The 22768-nt window shown below is 37.3% G+C and overlaps 1 protein-coding gene across 7 annotated transcripts in view; it reads left to right on the forward strand.

Annotated features, from left to right (window-relative positions):
* Nucleotides 1-22768, forward strand: part of numb (NUMB endocytic adaptor protein) — a 73345-nt gene that overhangs the window by 20074 nt on the left and 30503 nt on the right. For 4 of the 7 annotated variants that reach the window (XM_067367745.1, XM_067367749.1, XM_067367751.1 and 1 more), the window contains exons 2-3: nucleotides 14483-14622; nucleotides 22673-22747. In XM_067367745.1, coding sequence (XP_067223846.1) covers nucleotides 14497-14622; nucleotides 22673-22747 — 201 coding nt within the window. In that variant the 5' untranslated portion in view covers nucleotides 14483-14496. Of the gene's footprint in view, nucleotides 1-13278; nucleotides 13405-14482; nucleotides 14623-22672; nucleotides 22748-22768 lie in introns of those variants that run through there. The other 3 variants (XM_067367747.1, XM_067367746.1, XM_067367748.1) reach the window with 3 other exon arrangements.

Raw genomic sequence — 22768 nt, forward strand, 5'->3', positions numbered from 1 at the left:
GCGTTATGTTGTAACATCTTTTGCAGTCGGGCTTTGTGGTGTCCGTGGGCTTGCCCTGGCTGTTGACAATGTAAGCAAAATAATGCCATATTTCGCTTCATGCACCTGTATATGTAACCATACCTCTCGTTTCGTCACCATAAAAGCCGTTGTGCAGTTGAGAGGAATAAACACACTCAATGTGCCTTAGAAGCAGCGCGCTGCACGCACACTGCCCCCTGCTGTCGCACATTAGGAAATACAGCTGGCACTCAAAGTACCGGTACTAATAAAAATAAAGAACCGGACCGTTTTTAAAAGCAGGGTATCGCGATACCTTTCTTACCGGTATATCGTGCAACAGTAGTTCAGAGCGCAGTGATTCTTTTTCTCTCTTGCATTTTCTGTTTCTCTCCTTTTTTTATTCATCCCTCTTGCTCTTTCATTTGCTCCTTTTCTTTCTCTGGTATGAAGTTTTTCAGGGTGAAAACGTTGCGTCAGAGGCATTACTGAACTCTAGGAATTATTCAGGTGATCAGATTATTGTGTATATTATGACCCCAGTGAGTAAAAGCAAAGACTGAATAACACAAGACGTGTCACTCGCATTGATTTGAATGGGAGAAAGTGCAACGCGCAATATGGCGGAGTAAGTCCCGCCTTCTAAATAAGAGCCAATCGCCGATTGGTAAAGTCATCGTGTCACTGCAGTGGCTGTTAAAAGCTCTGGTTTCTATAGAAACAGTCAGACATGCGCCTCCGAAATGAGGCACAAGAGACGCACATTTAGGACTGCGCATGCGCATTAGGTCGATCCAGCCTGAAAAATAACGTTTTTTGTCATGATTCGAGCGTTTAAAAACAAAATTTATGAAACAGTTGTTGTCAGATTTCACTGGTGATTTCAAATATGAAATATAATCGAAAGCTTGGTGAACAGCTTTAGAGAATGTGATGTTTCCCCATTCAGAGAGATAGGAGCTGCACTTGGATGCCCAAGAGGTGTTTCAAAGATGGCCGCCGAGTGAAATGACTTGTCTTAAAGAGACTTTGGTAAAAGCCAAGCCAGACTGTACAACATCAACAGTGTTGTATCTCAGACTGTTGTATGATATAGATCTTGGCTAAGACTTTGCTCATGACTGACAACATTTCTTTGCTGGGTGGTCTGTGTCACTTCTGACAGCTTCAGGCTGCGTCTGCATTAATCCAGATATATTTAACATTCATCATTTTCTCTAAATTTTGGCCTTCTGTCTGCATGGAGACAGTTTTCATCCATCGAAATGTGGGCTTTTTGAAGATGCTTTATCAAGTGGATCAATTTGAAATTTTTGAAATCGTTTTCATGTTTTAGTGTGGACTGTGAAAACAGGTATTTAAAAATTATGACTCACATTTGGTCATGTAATGCACCCATAGATATCTATGGTTATACCCTGTGGTCAAATCAAAATCAAAAATTTTAGCCAGATACCTCTGCTTGATTTGACATGTTATTTCAATATGTAAAAAGCATTCACATGTTCGTGAAATTCGTACTTAAAATTTCTAAGCTGGGAATTTTTACTTGTACTACTTGACCGCTGTACCACCTGATGCTGCAGATTAATTTAGGTGTTGATAATGTTGCCATAGAAATGCATAATTCCCAGTCCTAGAATGTGAACGGCTCCAAGGAGAATGTCACATGTTGTCATCTTGAAATTAAGGTAATTACATGGCGTGAACGCAACATATATATTATCCTCTACAACTGGCATTCAGATATTCCTCTGTTTACTTAGCAACGGCCAACTTCCTACGATCCAATCAATTCCCGAAGGATGAAATCAGAGCCCGCCCTACATTTTTCTCATTCCAGAAGCCGTTTCACTCGGATATACATCACAATAGGGAAGAAAAGACTATCACAACTTCCGTCTCATGCCGAATTTAAGTAGTGGGATATTTTGCTAGTAATATGATTGTGCCAGAACAATAGCATGAGAGCTTTATTATGTCTGGTCTCTCAGTATCATCTTAGTGAGCTTTCATTATGTTCTACGCATGGCGCAGTAAGATGATTTTAGCATTTTCTGATGTTTCAGTGTAGAAACTTTTTGGAAAATACATGTTAATACTGGTATGGACTTTCAAATGTATCCAGATTAATGTAGATGCAATCACAATTTCACAAGAAATTTAAATAGTGGCAAAGTGACACAAATTTGAATGCAGAGTCACAGTGTGTCAGATGAAAATAAAATGAAACTAACCCTAAAATGTAACCTGCTCTTGAGTAATTAAAAAATTAAGTTGCTATGGCTATGCTATTGCATACCATAAAAAGCTACCTCAATTTTTGTAACTGAAAGTTGAGGTTACCTGTTTACCTATCTATATAAACCTTTTTGGAATACCCCCAGGTGTAAAAGGAGGTAAAACTGTTTGGTTATAAATGATACTGACAACCACATTTTAATTTGAGGCGCTTCAGATTTTTGTGATTCACACCTGCATTTTGAGAGTGAGTTTGGTACACCTGAATGAATGAATGAATGAATGAATGAATTAATGCATTTTGACATTATTTCATGTATTTGACTGTTTAAGCACACTAAGCGGGGAAAAATAACTCAATTTAGGACTGAGAGGCGGCTTTGGGTACACACTTTGGGTGTGAGCAAAATATGCTGGAATGGGTAAAATCTTGTGCAATATGCGCAATCCCACGCCAAAATTCAAGCCCTGTAAAACCAACAATATTCATCGAAAACAAATGAAACGAGTGAGTGAGGGGAGGTGGGTTTGTCACAGCTCGTATCGTGTATCTTTATTGGAGTATTGAGTATTGGAAGCAGTTTAGATATTTCAGTATTATGTATCAAAATTAGGGCTGCACGATATATCGCATGAGATTGTCACGCGCATTTCGTCAGTAAAGCCCGTTCCTTGATTACCGCTAAATCGCCATCACCTGCTTTCAAATGGAGTGGCATTTAATAGACAGAGCCGTAGTTCACTGAAAAGCCACGCGATATCGCGTTCATTATCGAAGGCGATTCATCTGCGATATGAACGCGATATTGCGTGGCTTTTCAGTGATCTACGGTTCTGTCTATTAAATGCCGCTGCATTTGAAAGCAGGTGATGGCGATTTAGCGGTAATCAGGGAACCGGCTTTATTGATGAAATGCGCGTGACAATCTCATGCGATATGTCATGCAGCCCTAATCAAAATAGTTATATTTTTGACAACACTACATTGTACTTAGTTTATTATTTCAGATGCCTTTTTAAAAGACTACAATTGAAAAATCTATATATTAGGGCTGCACGATTTATTGCACAATACGAAAAATAACATTTAAATCATGCTTAAACACGATTCTTAGTGCGATTATTAATTTATTTATTTTTATACGCAGCTTGTCAATAAAGTATGTCTCCAAATGCTTATCCATCTGAAAGCACTGCCAGTTTGAGTCGCTTATAATGTACATTTGAAAAAGCAATGCGCGTCAAACATCTTTCCAGACATGAGAAGGATTTATTAACATCGTGTCCAACAAGAGACAACATTTAATAACATGTTTTTACTCCAAACTCACTTCATAATGATAGTTGAGCATCCTTCTGTGAGATGATGTGGCTTCTTACACAGAATAAGGCAGTCGTGTGTTTTATTAGCCATGTTGAATCAATAAAAGCTTTTCATTCTTCTGTTTATTCAGCTACAGTGATAGTATGATGCCCATAGGGATTTCCTGGTGTTTTCCACTTCTGTGGCAGGGCATATTTGGTGTTTCTGCTCGAGCGCCCTCTGGCTTTCAGATGGAAAATCATTTACTACTGATCACAGAGCCGTACAGCACTGACAAGCTGCGCATAAAATAATCGCAGTCTTTGTCAAATCGTGTGCAATACAATTTGTGATAAATTGCGATATATCGTTCAGCCCTAGCATATATTATATATAAATTTCAGCCCGCCAAAGTGGCTATTAGGAGTGACTGCGTTACATGCCACAGCATCCACCTGCATGGATGCTGCACAGAAACCCACCTGCATTTGGCGGGTTGGCGGGTGTTAAAGTCAAGCCCTGCATGTCAGGTTCAGAATGGGTAAGAAGTCATTCAGGTCAGTTTAGGTCAGGTACAGATCTTTGGACTCAAGAAGAAGACCTCTTGTGTGCCCTGGGCTATTCAAGCACTCAGACTGTAAGTTCTTTGTTCAGTTTAATTACTTGGATGGAAAATGTATTTTAATATGGTTTTCAGCCTTTTCTGCAAATATGCTATGTGAAGTCTTGTCCATGTCATTCTGTGTGATCAGTATGTGATAAGAAGTAAAAATCTGATCAAATATTACCAGTAATATCATTTGAATCAAGGACATTAGGGCTGTGTATACCAAATTGAATTTCCTTCTGTTATTTGTTTTGTAAATGGTGTGATATTTTTAGTGAAGGTTATCATACTGTGACACCCCTTTTGTCCACTCTGTTGGCCGCTCCTCTGTGATATGCTTTGTGTGTTTCAATAGATTTGCTTTGCTTGGCTGTAATCGGGTGTTTCAGTCAGGGTTTCTAAAACTGGCTGTTTGTCAAGGCTGGGGAAGAGTCGGACCAGCACTTACACAACATTCTAGATCCAGAAGAGGGTTCCCTTCCTTCCCAGCCCTCTTTTCACTTCCTGTTTAACTGCTTCCTGTTACGTAATATCATTGACTCACTACAGTAGGCGTTATGCAGCAATAAGCATCACAACCTCATTACATTGCTCTTTTTGTCAGTGAGTGGCGTCCAGTTATCATTTAAAAAAAAAAAAAAAAAATCAAAAGATACTTTACGTTTTAGTTTGCGTTGTAGTATTTGGTAATGCTGTAATTTACTGTGCCCTTGTTTAGGGCCGTGTGTGTCCTTGTTTTTTTGGGATTATTTTTTTTATCAAAAATGATGGGTAATCAGATAAAAAAAAAAACATGTAATCAAATGAAAAATTAACAGTTAATTTTGGTAAACAAAGTGCTGCACAACAGAGGTTTACTATACTTACTATACTATACTATACTATACTATACTATACTATACTATACTATACTATTCTTAAAACATGGAAGAAAAACTGTCACACCATTGTTTCAGTCAGTGTTAAAGGATTAGTTCACTTTCAAATAAAATTTTCCTGATAATTTACTCAGCCCCATGTCATCCAAGATGAACATGAAAAGAGTCGAAAAGAAATGAAGGATTTTGATGAAAATATTCCAGGATTATTCTCCTCATAGTGGACTTCAATGATCTCCAAATCAATGATCTCCAAAATTACAGTTTCAGTGCAGCTTCAAATGAAGGGCTTTAAATAATACCAGACGAGGAATAAGCGTCTTATCTAGCGAAACGATCGGTCATTTACGAAAACAATGTAAATGTATATGCTTTATATAAACAAATGATCGCCTTCCAAATTCTTCCGCCAAAACTGCACTTTCGTATTCTTCAAAAAACTTACGCTGTATGTCCTAAACCTTCCCTATTCTACTTACGGAAAAAATGGAACTGGTGCTGTGTTCGTTCTGTAAGTTGAATAGGGAAGCCGTAGGACTTTTTGAAGAATACAAAAGGGCAGTTTTGGTGGAACCACTTGGAAGGCGATCATTTGTTTATATAAAGCATGTACATTTACATTTTTTTTTTAAAATGACCGATCGTTTCGCTAGATAAGACCCTTATCCCTCGTCCAACATGGACATCTTGGATGACATAGGGGTGAGTAAATTATCAGGAACATTTTTATTTAAAAGTGAACTAATCCTTCAATATCAAGCTGGTTGGGATGCTCAAATAAACAAAGCAATGTTTTGCTACAGAGACACGGTGTTACTCTTGTTGGAGGAATCAGCCTTACTTATAGTTGTCTCTAATCAGTACTGATTGATTTTGCTTTCTCAGTATTTCAAGCTTTATGTAATGATTTTTCCATCATTACATAAGCTGCAAGTGATGCCTGAAATAGCTTTTTTACCATCCAAACTGCATATTTTAGGTTTCATTCATAAGATGTCTGACATGGAGCAGAGCCACGTGTTTGTTGCATTGAATGAGAGCTTTTTTTTTTTGTTTCTTTGCTGGCGCTCTCTCTCTCTGTCCGTCTGAAAGGTCTTTTGTCTTCCTCTCCAGGTTCTATTTGCAGGAATTAATAAGTGTTTTCCGTTCCTGGAGAGATGATTTTAAATAGCTTCTCTCTCAGCCCAGCACTCCTCCTCAGCTCATTCCGCTTTTTACCTCGTCTCCTCTCGCTCCTCCTGCTTTCATGCCTCGTCTCTGAGCCGCGTGACTGAGGCAGCGAGTGGCTTGTGTCTGGCCAGCGCTCAACTTAATGCTCTTCTAGTGCACTAATGGCCTCATTAACGCAACAGAGAGAGACAACAGGCTAAGAGAGGCCCCTCTGAATCAAAGTGTTCATTCAATCACTGACTCATTTAGTCTATTCACTTATTTGCTCATTTGTTTTCATTCACTCACTCACTATTTTATTCATTTATTCAGTTCATGGGCATTTTCATTTATCTTTTGACATTTAATTTAACTCAGTTTTTCTGTTTAAAATCTTGTGGGCCAGTGAGAGCAATGATTAAATAGGGCCTATGAAATCATTTTTATTTTTCTCCCCAAATTCTGCATACCATTATTGCAATATCAACAATCAAAAGAATGTCTAATCAATTATAAAACTTTAACAGTTTAATCATTTTTACAGTTCCTTTAAAACATTTTTATTTTATTTTTTAATGAAAAAAATGTGTAGTAGACGAAACTGCACCGCACATTCACTCATGTAAATATGTAATGTAGTGCATATATTTATCAAAATGCTCCTCTCTACAGTTCCTTTGTCTAGCTAACTAACAAATTATGGTCATTGAACAGCTCACCTGAGGTAAATGTAATAAGTGGCATTGTTTAATTTAAAAAATTTAAAAGCTTTATTTGTTTTACTTTTATAAGTTTTATTGATGTCTTTCCATGGTTGAAACACTGACAGACATTTCAATAAGTTGTACTGTATCTTTCAACATACCTTCTGATGTTCATTCATGTTTATTTAGTACTATAACTGAGAGTTGAACTGAGGCGCTACAGCGATCTGTCATGACATATTAAACAGTGCCAAAGTGGCATTTATTGTTTGAATTTCGTTATAAAATTGACAAAATTTGAAAGCTATATAGTGCACTATGTGCCGTCACCATGTATAAAATACTAACAAGTGACCAATTACAGCTTCAGCGTCTACTGATAATGTCAGGGGCAGGACTCTTTAGATTCTAGAGAGCATTTGATTGGACAGAAAATATGATAAGATGCTGAAATGCAGGGTGATGTTATCAAAATCATTGATCCATTTTGGTGGAAGTGAGAGTAAGTTTTGAATGCTTATATCTTCTAAATGCAAATATAAATAACAGTAAGGCTAACATACTAAAAGCCAATAATCATTTGATTGCAGGGGGACTTTAAATTATTAAATTAATGTTTGGTGGGACAAAGACTAATGTTGGTGGCCGCTAAAATATTTTCAAATGCAGGAAAAACCCTGGCCTACTATATATCCAGGGCAGATGCTGAAACGTTATTTCTAGTAAAAAGAGTTTTAATAGCATATTGATGGTGGTGTATGAATGGCAGCAGCTTATGAAAAACACTGTTGCTTGTGAATAACAGATGTAGCTTTTAAATAAATAAATAAATCCATCCATCAATTTAACGGCAATTAAACATGAAATGTGTGAAAGTGGTTAGTGGCTGTACTGTGCAGCTAAGCCTGCTCACATGACTTGGTCTACCATGAGTTTCTGTTTCCCATCATCTCTCTACTACTTTTCACATGCACTTACATATTCTCTTTTATTTTATTCGCTTTTATTTCACCCCCTTGACATCAGTCTCACCCTCCCACACACTGAGGCAGAAAGACATAGACAGGAAGAGAAACAGTCATGAAGCGAGTAAATAGTATAAAGCCTGTTCACGCTGACAGCCACTTTGCAGTGGCAAAGCAACCGGAAGACTTTGTCACGAGCCAGAGAGATTGAAGTAACTTCAATCATCATCCAATTATGATATTGTGAGCTTGTCTACTGTGAGTAAAATCAACTGACCAAAAAATGTAAAACTATTAAATTGAGCACCTGATAATAATAATTTAATAATAAATAAATTACGATGAACTGTTAGAAATTTGTCAACAAGTAGATATCGCAGTCTATTGTGGTTATGCTAACGTAGCGTTTGCAGTGCTGTGGCGTCATGAAAGTTTCTCATTTGCATGCATTTTAAGCTTTGCCAGTTTAAACATTAAAGCAATTTTAAACTGCTCAAATGTAATAAGCTGTGGAAAAGCGGTTTCTGAATGAATGAATCAAAATTAGGGCTGTACAGTTATACAATAATATGTGAGGAACATGTATGTACATGTTTGTATTTTTGAAGGAATAATGTTTATGCGTGGTTATTGAAAAAACAAAAAACTTAAGTCACTGAAATAAGGCCAAACAAAGTGTATTAACAAGACGTCTGTGTATTGGAGGTTGTAGAGTTTTTTGCTTCAGAATTATGTAAAAATTATGCTGCCCACTCCTTCATATAAAACAATATATTCATTTAGTTTTTGTAAGACACTTTTTGTCAAGAAACACAGTATGCGTGGAGGCGTGAATGATCATGAATAATGGGCAATTTACACCTGAGAAGACAAAAGAATTACATAATAATGACCTGAAATGACTTGCATATTAATGAGGCCTTTCAGTCAGGTAGGCTGTGAAAAAAAACCTCTGTAATCATGTCTCAGCTCATCATAAACAGCAATACTGTGAAATATTATTACAATTTAAAATAATGGTATTCTGTTATATTCTTTAAAATATAATGTATTTCTGTGATGCAAAGTGTCTGAACAATTATGTTACCTCTATGGCCTTTCATATAGGCTTTTAGCTTAAAAGCATGCACATTTGGAGAAATATTGCTGGATTCTTATATATTTATGTCAATTTTCTATACTGAGAAGTAATATTGTCATTACTATGAGTGCTGGATACTGTGTTTTCAATTCATACTTGCAGCCGGAGGGCGCTCTGTACACCTTTAGGCCACAAATTCATATAAAGAAGAAAAGGAACTAGGAACTAACGGCATGTCCTCTAGAGATCGCTAACCATGGCTTTAACATCCAAATAAACACTTTTCAAGACAATAAATACACGATTGAGACGATGCATATAAGTATTGCCTCTGAATTAGCGTCTGAATAGCGCTGGCTCCGTGGCCACGCCGCATTAGCGGATAATGAGCTGAATCACAGACTTCTGACATGGCTCTCTTTTCATACAGATTACATAAACACAGAATGTTTGTTTTCGATTTGACTTGCATGATTTAAAACATGACATTTCAACGTTTCTTTAGACATAAGTGTCATTTTTTTTGTCATTACTATTCATAAGTTACAGTTCATTTTCTGAGAACTATCAGATTGGACTTCGTTCAGAGGGAGAGGAGAGATCACGCATCATGTTAGTTTTCTTTATTTTACAAAAAGCACAACATTGTGTTTTTACTCTGAGTGTACACAAATAAAAGAAGACATTCTATAGTTTCAATTGATATACTACTTATGTCTCTATGACAAGAAATGACTGAGTATTTTAAGTCTGTTTTGCTGCAATGTGAAAAAAATCCTGCAAAACGTGCCGGCGCGCTTTCGGACCTCAGGGAGTTAAAAAAAAAACGTGCAGATGGTAAACTTTCGTAATAATGCAGCACAGGCCATTGACAATTCCTTCCCAAGTGTGTCCTGAGTGTTTTTCATGCTGGCCCCAGGCCATTGGCCAGTTCTTTTTGGCCCTGGCAAAAAATGGCACACTTCATGTGCATTTTGCGGACTAGGCTTGCTACAATAGAGTGCAGAGGCATTGGTGTGTAAGGGCCTTTACATTTTTCCAAAAATACAACTTTTTTTGTTGTTATAAAAACAAACAAACAGACAGCCCAGCCTATATGAGAAAGAGTAACACAAAAGTAAAGTAACACATTACTTTCTATAAAAAGTAACTAAGTAATGCAATTAGTTACTTTTTTAGCGAGTGATTACTTTTAAAAGTAACTTTCCCCAACACTGCTTGCAAATATCTTGTAAAATGTGCAGTCAGAGCTGCTCCCTACACAGAGTACACGTGCGCATTCAAAAAAGAGAAACTTCCCCCACAAAAATGGAATTTAAGAAAAAAATAAAACTGATTCTCCTATGCTCTATTTGATTTGTCTCTGCCAACATACAGGGATAATGTAAAGTTAGTCACTCATTACCATTGGGCTGACTGCACATTAAGCCTTATGTAATGCATGGAAACCGTATCAAAAATGGTCTACATTCTGAAGGCGTTTGATTTATTCATTGATCTTTCATTCCATCCATTTCCAAACCTCCATTTATATGACTCATTGTGCGTTACTTCTGCTGCTTTCCCCTGCAGAATGCTTTTTAGCAACAAGGAAGCTGATTCCTTATCTGGATAGATTGACTTAAACTGGCAGTACAGCCCATCTGTGATCAAGTTTTCATTACGCAGCCCACCAATAACATCAGGAACACCTCCTATGACCAACAGCACAGCGACCTTGCGACCTCCAGAGAAAAAATCACTGTCAGTGTGAATGGAGCTTAAGACTGGAACAGAACGGACGGAGATCACAAGGGAGAGTGATGTCAGTGGAGAGGAGGCTTTAGGTGATGAGTAGTGGCAGAAATCTGTAGAGTGGTGTTTTTCATCATGTCTCCTCCGCAGCATCCTTTCTTCTACAGCGACAGAGCTTCGCCCGCGGCCTGCAGTGAATGCACAAACCATCTGACCCAAATACAGACGAGCAGAGAAAAGCTGCTGAAGTTGAGCCAGCGTTATGTAGGATTCTCTCTCCCTCTCTTCCTCTGTGCTGCTTTCTGCTGTTTTTCTCACAGTTTCTGTCCTCTGACAGTAGATGAACTCATTGGCACCAGCCTGGGCGTTTGATGTCACACACGCACACAGACACACACAGACACACACAGACACACACAGACACACACAGACACACACAGACACACACACACACACACACACACACACACACACACACACACACACACACACACACACACACACACACACACACACACACACACACACACACACACACTCTCTAATCTCTTCTGCTTATTAACATTTTTTTCTCTTCGTTTTCTTCTGCTACTCTATACACATTGGGAAAGAATATTTGTCTGATGACAGAAGGACGTTCTTTATCTAGTGATAAAATTTCACTGACCAATAAGATGCCTCTGCTAAGAAGCATCTTTTTTTTCAATCAAAAGCGGCTCTACACACACTAGCGTTCAAAAGTTCAGGGTCTGTAAGATTTCTTTGAAAGAAGTCTCTTCTGCACACCAAGGCTGCATTTATTTAAAGGATTGGTCCACTTTCAAATAAAATTTTCCTGATAATTTACTCACCCCCATGTCATCCAAGATGTTCATGTCTTTCTTTCTTCATTTGAAAAGAAATTAAGGTTTTTGATGAAAACATTACAGGATTATTCTCCTTATAGTGGACTTCAATGGCCTCCAGACGGTTGAAGGTCAAAATTACAGTTTCAGTGCAGCTTCAAAGGGCTTTAAATGATACCAGACGAGGAATAAGGGTCTTATCTAGCGAAACAATGGGTCATTTTCTAAAAAAATACAACTGTATATACTTTAAAAATACAAATGATTGCCTTGCACGTGCTTCCACTTTCTGTATTCTTCAAAAAGCTTACGCCATATGTCCTACGCCTTCCATTTTCAAATTACGGAACGAACGCGGTGCCAGTTCCATCTTTTTCCTTAAGTAGAATAAATTACACTTTAATATATTGTAAATTGTAATTTATTCCTGTGATCAAAGCTGAATTTTCAGCATCAGTCTTGAGTGTCACATGATCCTTCAGAAATCATTTTAATGTGCTGAATCGCTGAATCGTGTGCTCCCTGCTCCCTGCCCCCTGAGCTCTCGACTATAATACAGTGCATTTACAAAGTTCACACAGCTAATATAACCCTTAAATGGATCTTTACAAAATGTTCATCATGCATACTGCATGCATGCGTCGGATCATGTGAGTATAATATTTATTTGGATGTTTACATTTGATTCCGAATAGTGCTCCTTGGCTAACGGGCTAAAGCTAACATTTTAAATTTTAAATTTTCTGCTCAAGAAACATTTATTATTATCAACGTTGAAAACAGTTGTGCTGCTTCATATATTTGTGGAAACCTTGATACTGGGTTTTTTTTTTAGTTTTTTGATTAATAGAAAGTGTCAGCAGTTATTTGGGGAAAAAAAATACTTTGGAACATCTTTGTGACTTTATTGCAATGTTTATCAATTTATTGCATTCTTGCTGAATAAAAGAATTAATCCTACTAACCAGGAATCGACAATGCCAGCGTTTCACTTGCATTTGCAATGGTGTATTTCAGGCTTATTTATAATTAATTAATTATTATTTTTTCTCCTGGTAGTTATTGGTATTTTAGTTACACAGTAAACTGTATCTAGCATTTAATTCAACAAACTTTTCTGTCTGGGCTTTGCTGTCACAGGGCGGAAAGACTAACGAACATAATTTGAATGATTCAGTATTCAATTTTACTAGTATCAGCACAACAATCTGTTTATTACATGCATATATTTGCACATGGTTTAAAGAAGGCCTATAAATATTTACATAATATTTAAATACAGTTTGAAGCAGAAATATTTAAAAACTCAGTGTACTTTTTGTATTCTAATAAATGTAATCTTTTTTTGTATCTATTATTTGATACATTTTCATTGCACCTCTAAAGTTTTTTTTTTTTTTTTTTTTATATTCTCCAAAACTGTTCAACTTGGGAGCATGTATGTGTTTCTTGTGGAAAAAGAAAGTGTCAAGTCCCACTTAACCTCTTTACCAACGCACACAAAATAAAGAATAATGCTTACAGTTGCGAACCTGTGTGTTTTTTTCTATTGCTCACACATCACAGGCAAGCGGGGCTTGGCACTGGTCTCTTATGCTAATGTGCTATTGTGTTTTCCTCCTTGCAAGACAAGCTGATTCTTACTGCCTGAACGTGTGTGTGTGTGTGTTCACATCTCTCCTGGCTCATTCAAATGAGTGTCACGTTATGCTGTTGAAATCTGAACTTCTGTGAAGTGTAAAGTGAAATGTTTCTCTGTTGCTCTTTATAGAAGTTTCAGAGGCATTGAATCTTCTGTGTGAGTGAGTCTGTCTGCCGTCTGGCTCTGCAGGTGACTGATCCACAGCAGCTCTGATGTGACTCAGCACTGCGTGACTCTTCCCGTATGTGTGTGCTGGTACATTCAGGGGTGACATCGCTCAGATCTTGTTCAGTTTTGTGTTAGTGAGAGAGAAATATTATGTGTGTGATGTAGGCAAAGCAGTTGAAAATTCCTTGCGGTTACAATAGCCATGTTTCCATCCACTTATTTTTATGCACATTTTGGGATATCATACATGGATTTCCTAAATTCTAAAACTGCTTATTAAAATCTTAAAGGATTAGTTCACTTTAAAATGAAAATTAGCCCATGATTTACTCACCCTCAAGCCATCCTAGGTGTATATGACTTTCTTCTTTCTGATGAACACAATCAGAGATATATTAATAAATATCTTGATGCATCTGAGCTTTATAATGGCAGTGAACGGGACCAACCAGTATCATAAATGTAGTCCACACGGCTCCGGGAGGTTAATAAAGGCTTTCTGAAGTGAAGCGATGTGTTTGTGTAAGAAAAATATCCATATTTAACAAGTTAAAGCAAAATATCTAACTTCTGCCTGACGTCACGTAGAACGTAGCGTATGCACTTTCTTTATAGGTTGAATAAGGAAGGCGGTCTGGCGGAAGCAAGATATTTTACTTAGAAATTATTCACTATTTTAGGTTTTCGTGTAAAACTAAATCTTAAAGATCAAGCACTAATGCACAAGTGGCAAACCCATTCGCTTGCAGAAAATCAGTCTGAGTGAACGCTTGATTAATATTCATGAGATATCGGCATCGAAATATACATATCAGTACCACAATTTAGTACCAAGTGGATGCTGAAACTTTAATGTAACAATGTCTTTCTACTGTATATCACTAATAATGACTCGGTGTCAGTGTCATCACTGTACTTTCAATGGTACTTTTATTGACTGCTGAAGTTTTGGTACTATGACAACCATTATATTTATAGCAAGTAAAAGGAATTTCTCTCTTTGTTTTGTTTTGCATGCTTTTCCCATTAATTTTGGAATTTTCAGTGATTAATGGACCAGATGTGAAGTTGATAATCAGAAGTCTGGCTCTGTGAGACTAGTCTTCGTGCTGGTTTCAGTCTTCTGTTGACATCTGTCTGAAATGTCTTTCTGTACCGTCTGCAGGAGGAGGTTAAGCGATGAATAAGCTACGGCAGAGCTTCCGGCGAAAGAAAGACGTTTATGTGCCAGAGTCCAGCCGGCCGCACCAGTGGCAGACAGACGAGGAGGCCGTACGCGGGGGCAAATGCAGCTTTGCTGTGAAGGTAATAGACATACACACCTGTGTTGAACCACCTGGAGCTGTCAATCATTTTCATTGTGTTTATGCTATAGATTCCTAGAGTTTTGAGGCACTTGTTGTCTGCTATTGTTGTGCTTGTCTGAACACTAGCCTCTGACCTGGTTTTGGAAAATAATATGCTGTATTTCACAATATTTTTTTATTTGTTAACCAGGCATTAAGACACAAATAGCTCAACAAATGCAATGAAGGCAAAGCATTTTTCAAAGTAAGTTTTCTTCTGTGCACCTTAAGCCGGGGACACACTTAACAATTGAAAGGCCGGTTATGAATGTAAATTGATACAGTCGGCATTTACAGTCGGTGTTCAAATCCAGTGTGTAAGTATTTAAAGGTGCCCTAGAACCAGTTTTTACAAGATGTAATATAAGTCTAAGGTGTCCCCTGAACGTGTCTGTGAAGTTGCAGCTCAAAATATCCCACAGATTTTTTTAAATTAATTTTTTTAACTGCCTATTTTGGGGCATCATTAACTATGCACTGATTCATAAAAGGGGCTGTGGCCCCTTTAAATCGCATGCTCCCTGCCCCCTGAGCTCTCGACTATATTACAGTGCATTTACAAAGTTCACACAGCTAATATAATCCTTAAATGGATCTTTACAAAATGTTCATCATGCATACTGCATGCATGCGTCGGATCATGTGAGTATAGTATTTATGTGGATGTTTACGTTTGATTCCGAATAGTGCTCCTTGGCTAACGGGCTAAAGCTAACATTACACACTGTTGGAGAGATTTATAAAGAATGAAGTTGTTTATGAATTATACAGACTGCAAGTGTTTAAAAATGAAAATAGCGATGGCTCTCTTGTCTCCGTGAATACAGTAAGAAATGATGGTAACTTTAACCACATTTAACAGTACATTAGCAACATGCTAACGAAACATTTAGAAAGACCATTTACAAATATCACTAAAAATATCATGATATCAATGATCATGTCAGTTATTATTGCTCCATCTGCCATTTTTCGCTATTGTCTTTGCTTGCTTACCTAGTCTGATGATTCAGCTGTGCACAGATCCAGACGTTAATACTGCCTGCCCTTGTATAATGCCTTGAACATGGGCTGGCTTATGCAAATATTGGGGACGTACATATTATGTTGAGATTCGCCTGTTCTTCTGAGGTCTTTTAAACAAATGAGATTTATATAAGAAGGAGGAAACAATGGAGTTTGAGACTCACTGTATGTCATTTCCATGTACTGAACTCTTGTTATTTAACTATGCCAAGGTAAATTCAATTTTTGATTCTAGGGCACCTTTAAATCTTCAGTCGAAGGAAACAATCGCTGTGTGTTGAGCTCAGTCTTAGAATGTTTTAGCTAGTCGTTAAATGTGTGCCCGGCTTTACAGGTCACATATGACCTGTTTTTGACGAATTTTAGCTTTAAATGTTTTTATATAAAAACATTTGACATTTACTAAGACATTTTTTGACATTCTGTAAAAATAATAAGTAAAATAATATGCATGATTTATTTTGAGATTGTTTGGGTTTGTTATCTATGCACATATTATATAATTGATATGCAGCTTCTCTGTAGGGCTGCCCTTGGCTAAAGATTTTTCTGGTCGACTAGTAGTCATTCATTTTAAGCAATTATTCAACTAATCGCAGGTTTATTAATAAACAATATAAATCATAATAAAGAGTCTTTAATGCATATGGCCTAATCAGCATTCAAGCGCACGCATACAGCTTGCCACAGCGCACTGGCAGAAGTAATGATAATGAATGCGTCGGGGAAAAACAGCAAGGAGATTGCTTTAACATTTTTAAAAAATGAATGATAAACTAGAGTTTTCTGTGTTTCCGGCTGCAGTGATGAAGTTGATGATGCTGACTCATACGGATTACAGAATCTGAGAATATTTGTTTTCCATTTGAATGGGTTCATTTAAAAGTAGACATTTTGCTTTCTATATATATTTTCATGTTTATTTCATGTTATTTCATGTCTGTGAGGCAAGTTTACATGGAGTTTTTTAAAAAAAATGTTTTTGCCGTGCTCAAGTTCACAGATTGAGACGGCAGAAAGCGCAGCCTGATTGCTTTCAGTATTCTACAAAAGCAAAAGGTTTTGTTGTTATTGTAAGTGCACACAAATAAAAGTAGACTCTTCACAGATTATCTTATCTGTATAACCAGAAATTACAAAGTATTTTAAATGCAAGTGATGCACCGGTGCCTCCATGTTAACTGTCATGCAGTAAGCATGCTACTATTCAGCTTTCACACTCTGCACAAACACTTGAAAGCCCACATTTTTCTAGGTTAACGTTAAAGCGAGTGGCCATGTAAGGTTGCTACTACTTACTTGTTTCATATGATAAACCATATTTGAGGTCAATGAATGAGTATTTGGGTGTCCTGCCCTATGTACTGTAATTATCACATAGACCACTTTTTAATGATCTGTCCGTCACAGACTGTGTGACCACTGGGGTTTTTTTCTGCAAGCGACTTATAAAATTTTGGTCAACTAACCCTCTCTTCTCGTCAACTATTAGGGGGCAGCCCTACTTCTCTGAGAGCTTTTATTTGTTTTTGGACCTACAGCTTTGTGATTGGCTGTGATCTTTAGAGGTACTGCGCAGCCCATGTTTGGGACACTTTTCTCTGATGGGATGGAGAGAAAGAGTGTGTCTGTTGTTTTCTGCAACTAGAATATCTGTCCTCAACCTGCTTTTGATGGGTCTCTGATTTACCACATTTACCCACAATCCCACAGAGAGAGCAGACTGAAATCAAAAACGAGTGCATGTCTCCACACTCTGACCATCAGCACCTCTTTTTTTTTTTTTTTTTTCCTTCTCCTGTAGATGTGCTTTTTCACCTCTGTTTTAGTCTGGTTTATCATTGTACCGTAAGGTCACAGTAAATCAGGCCTCTGGCGAAATAGTGTGTGTGTGCTGGTGTTGTCGTGTCCTAGATTCAGTATCATCATCTGAGCTCTTATTTCTCCACCTGCTGATCATAAATATACTCCATACAGCTCAGTATGTGAAGTGTGTATGTGTGTGTGTGTGTGTGTGTGTGTGTGTGTGTGTGTGTGTGTGTGTGTGTGTGTGTGTGTGTGTGTGTGTGTGTGTGTGTGTGTGTGTATGAAGCAGTGAGTGAGTGTTTTTATGGCTTGTTTGCGCTTTTGTTCACATGAGGTCCTTTTTCAGGAGAATGACATCCAGTGAATCGGTTGTTTTGGTGCATAAAATAACTTTCTAAAAATTCTCTTCTCTCTTCTTCTTTTGTCTGTTTTGGAGTCATTCTTAAAGTGGTAGTTCACACAAAAATGAAATTTCTGTCAATAATTACTCACCCTCATGTCGTTCCAAACCCGTAAGACCTTCATTCATCTTCAGAACACAAATTAAGGGTTTCTGAACCACACATAGGCAAGGTTCAGAAAGGTATTAAAGACATTGTTAAAATAGTTCACATGACTACAGTGGTTCAACCTTAATGTTATGAAGTAATGAGAATAATTTTTGTACACAAAAACAAAACAATAATGAGTTTTTTCAACAATTTCTGCTCTTCCCTGTCAATCTCCTGCGCTGTTTATGTTGTAAACACAGTGCAGTACTTCTAGGTTCTATGTCTGGATGCCAACTCATTATTGGCCAACGCTGTTCACATGAGCAGCATGACGCATGCGTGTGATGCTGACGCAAGAGCCAGCCAATAATGAGCCGGCGATCTGATGTTGAACCTGGAAGCACTGCGCTGTTAGATGCCTCTCGGAAATATCTTAAAAAATATCTTAATTTGTGTTCTGAAGATGAACAAAGGTCTTTTAATGACATGAGGGCGTGTAATTAATGACAGAAATTTTATTTTTGGGTGAACTAACCCTTTAAAGGAGTAGTTCACCCAAAAATGCAAATGTCATGATTATTTACTATCTTTCTTTAGCTGAAGAGAAAATTAGGTTTTGGAGGAAAACAAAAGATTTTTTCCATCTAATGCAAGTGAACGGTGCTCAACATCTACAGGACTTTCTTTGTAATTCACGGATTAGCTTATTATGAAAATGTGTCGTTTTGCACATCCTTAGCATTAATCAGTTCATATTTTAACACTTGTCACAAACAGTTGGAGGCAAAGTTGAAGAAAAACAGTCATACAGCTCTGAGCACATATTTGTGACGCATTTTTCTCAGTTTTACAAGCCACTAAAAATGTCATTGGAAATCAAATAAACGGTAAACAACCCCAGGATACGTGTTGTAAAGCATTGAAAAGAATTCCATTAATTTAAAGTATAAAATGTAATTCTAAAATTCTAATATTTAATGTATATATTGAATATTATTTATAATATTATAATTTGCAAATGGAAAATAAAGCATACTCATTCACAATACTGTAATGCAGTTGCTGTTTACAAATAAACTGTACAATTTAAATAATATATAATTATGTTTTTATTTGAAAAATATTTTCTTTTCATTTCTGTGTGATGTATGACATGGATATCTTTTAAATGTTTTTGTAAGCTTCACACTGACTCTGTGTTGGCCATTCAGGTCTAAACCTGAATTATTCAACATTTTAAGAACTAAAATAATCTTAACTCTGAAGTGGAGTGGACTGGATCAAGTTTTTGATACCTGGCTATTAACATAAGTTTTTGAAAGTGTCTGATGACCAGTTCACATAAAGGTTCAGATTTGTTGAGGACACACTTATGTAACCAGTTCTGACTGTTCGAGAAGAGTAGCTCTATGAATAACTCTGTGCCCATTTCCCAGCTAAATAACTGCTCTGTTCTTTTACAGGCAATGGAAAAACGGCTGCTCTCATGGTTATAGGCAGCTGGTTTTCTCATTCATGCTCAATAACTGGTTCAGAGTCAGGTTATAAGCCATGTCAAATGAAGACTAGACCTTAAAACATCATTTGCCATCTTTCTGAAAGCATGTCTCACTCCAGAGCATCAAAGAATAATCTGACCCATAAAGACTGAATCAAACTCTCTCCACACTCCCAAATCTAAACTATTTTCTGATCTATTCCAATAGTCAGTTTTTTTAAAGTGACCATACATGTTTAAGCAGTCCGTGTGAAGTAATGTCTAACAATATTTTTTATGTTATTTTCTTTTGACATGGAAAAACACCCAGATCTGGAAAATATCTCCACATAAAAAAAAAAAGTTGGTTGCACTTTATTTTGAATTTTTTTTTTTTTGTTCACAACAAAATGTACATTTGGAGACAATACACCATCAATCTTTCTTCCAAAACATGTTTTTGTCTTACCCTAATTCATTATGGTAAGCCCATTGTAAGTGTTTTTATTTTAGACAGAGAAGGATGCTTTTCATGCAAAATTGCGTACATATGTCACTCATCCGTGTGTGTCTTGTCATATCCATAAATAGTGAAAAGTTGTTCTGGCTATGGTGTGGGAGTGGCATAGGTTATTTGTCACAATGATATTTTATTGAACAGATAAATTGCAATATAGCTCTCTAACAGAGTTCATTGTAAAGCATTATCTAATGTGAAGGCTCATTTCATTTAATTTCCGCACACTCACGCAGAGCTGAAGCACAACCAAAGCAATGTTCTTCCACAAAATAGTTCCAGTTTGTTTTCAACCACTAGAGGGCCATTAAACGGATGTTTTTTTCTGCTGGTACTACAAAATTTTGTTGGAGGTCGCGCTGGTGCCACCACCATGTTGGCCAACTGATAAGAGCTGCCATTTCTGTTGCATATGAGAAACTTCAATGGCAAGTGAAACGAAAGTGTGACGAAACCGTGCTATTCATTTGAGCTACGTGGACCATTTATCAAGAGCAATAATAGACAGTGCAGCAGTAGCTCAGAACAGGTTTACTCGGGGGCCGATCTTTGATCACACAACAACGTTACACAGCGCTGGGAGATCCAGTGAGAAATCATTTGAATTCCCCACAGTATTAATAACATTGCTGAGAGAACTAGTGGGAAGCATTCAAATTCAGTGCAGATTTCTGTTATAAACCATATATATAATTAAACAGTGCTGACGTGGAAACCAGGAGAAACATTGTGCCATGAAAGAACAAGTTATAGAAGACTTTTCAGTCTACAAATCACCAGCATTCATCATGAATTTAATGTAGTAATGCTAACTGTAATAGTCAAATTTTTATTCATCTCAGTGTTCGTACAACATTTTGAGAGTGAAATTCAAGCACTTTTCAAGGGTTTTCACACTTTTTCCAGCACTTCAAAGCTCTAAATATTATCCAATTTTAATGTTATCTTTAATGTCATGATTTGTAAAAGTAAAATTTTAAAAGGGACCTTGATTATGATTTCACTTTTTTAACTTTAGTTAGTGTGTAATGTTGCTGTCTGAGCATAAACAACATCTGCAAAAGTTACAACGCTCAAAGTTCAATGCAAAGGGAGATATTTTCTTTTTACAGAAATTTCTTTTTAAGGACTACAACAGACAGCTGGTAAGGACTACAACAAGCTTGTTCCTGGGTTTGTGACATCACAAACCCAACATTTACATAAACCCCACCCTCGGGAACACGTAACAAAGGAAGTGAGGCCATGTTGGGCTGCTTTAGAGAAGAGGAAGAGTTGTTGTAGTAGAGTGGTGTTATCATGCCATCATTTTATGATGAACTGCTTCACAAATGAGGGTAAATTCAACATTGAATTTGCACAAAAGATTAACATGACAGCACATGCTTGTCGATGAGTTGAATCAGCTCCACAGCAACTACATAAATTTATCCATTCAGAAATATCCAGTTGCATTCTAAAAGTTGTAACTTTGAAACAGTTTAACCAACTGATATGCTTTTCATCCTAGCCAATAAACTACAAAGCAAGGTCCCAAGGTCTGGGACACTGACCTTTCAAAGGGAAAGAGACTGTTGTGGTGTATATTGAAATATGATGTATGCCACGTTTTTCTGTTTAAGAATTTGTTGTTTTGATTTCTTTAATTTGATGTTTCTTCTTAATTATGCTAAGAATAGAACTTGTTTGGTTACCCTCTCTCATTGTTTCTGTGTCCTTACTGAATACATTGGTAAGCATTACAACTTCTTCCTGAGTCTGAGTCCTCCATCAGTTTCGACTCCGGTTTGAACAATGTAAGGCTGAACGCCGTTACTGACAATCCTCATTTTGGCTGCGTGAGATTCTCCAGCTTTGTTGTTGTTTGAGTTTTTGCTCCCTAATATATGGAAAAAAGTTTGTTCATCTCTCAATCATTATTGTATTGCATTGCATTATATGCTTTAAAACTACAAAGCTTTGATCATAAAACTAAGCATTTAAATATCATCTTACTAAGACAAATTATTGGCAGATAGATATGATTAATATACATTTTATGTAAGGATTTGCTATATTGTTATAAAGATCTCATTGACATTACAAGCTATTAAAATTTCATCTTACTTTTTGGTCAGCAGCTGCACTAAATTGCATATTTATGCTCAGTTTGGGTCTTTGAATAAAGCTGAGGTGTTTTTTCCTCCCAGATATGAGCTCCATATTCTCCATATTCATGCATCACACTACATGAAATGCCTGATGTATCAAATAATGATACTCCCCAAAAAAAGGTTCAATAAACTGTTGTATTACTATTTTTTCATATGCCAGGCTTTGCAGAGTTAATAAGCAGGTGCACACATCTAGCTGCTCTTATATATGCCTGATGTCACAAGCTGACAATAGCCAAACAGCTCCTGTGTGTTTTACTAGGGGAAGGGGAAGGACTTCCTCTCAGTACAATAGCTGTCCGCCTCTTGGCCTGACCCCAGGAGGCTTTTGGGCGAGACACAGTGATGTCTTCTACGAGAGAGGTCTGTCGTGGGTAGGGGAGGGCGCCACTGTTTCCTCACATTGAGTGTCAGTAGCCACCGGTCCGGTAGTTCCAACAGGAATAGATGGGCCTGCGTGACCTCTTCCTGTTGGAACAGGAAAGACTGAGTGACACAGTTTCAACGCTAAACTACTGTTTCTCTTTGTGTCTCTGTAGTATCTGGGGCATGTGGAGGTCGAGGAGTCTCGTGGCATGCACATCTGTGAAGAAGCCGTCAAGAGATTGAAGACGGTAGGTGTACAAACACACACA

The sequence above is a fragment of the Chanodichthys erythropterus genome, chromosome 18, assembly GCF_024489055.1.
Source record: "Chanodichthys erythropterus isolate Z2021 chromosome 18, ASM2448905v1, whole genome shotgun sequence".
In the NCBI taxonomy this organism is placed as follows: Eukaryota; Metazoa; Chordata; class Actinopteri; order Cypriniformes; family Xenocyprididae; genus Chanodichthys; species Chanodichthys erythropterus.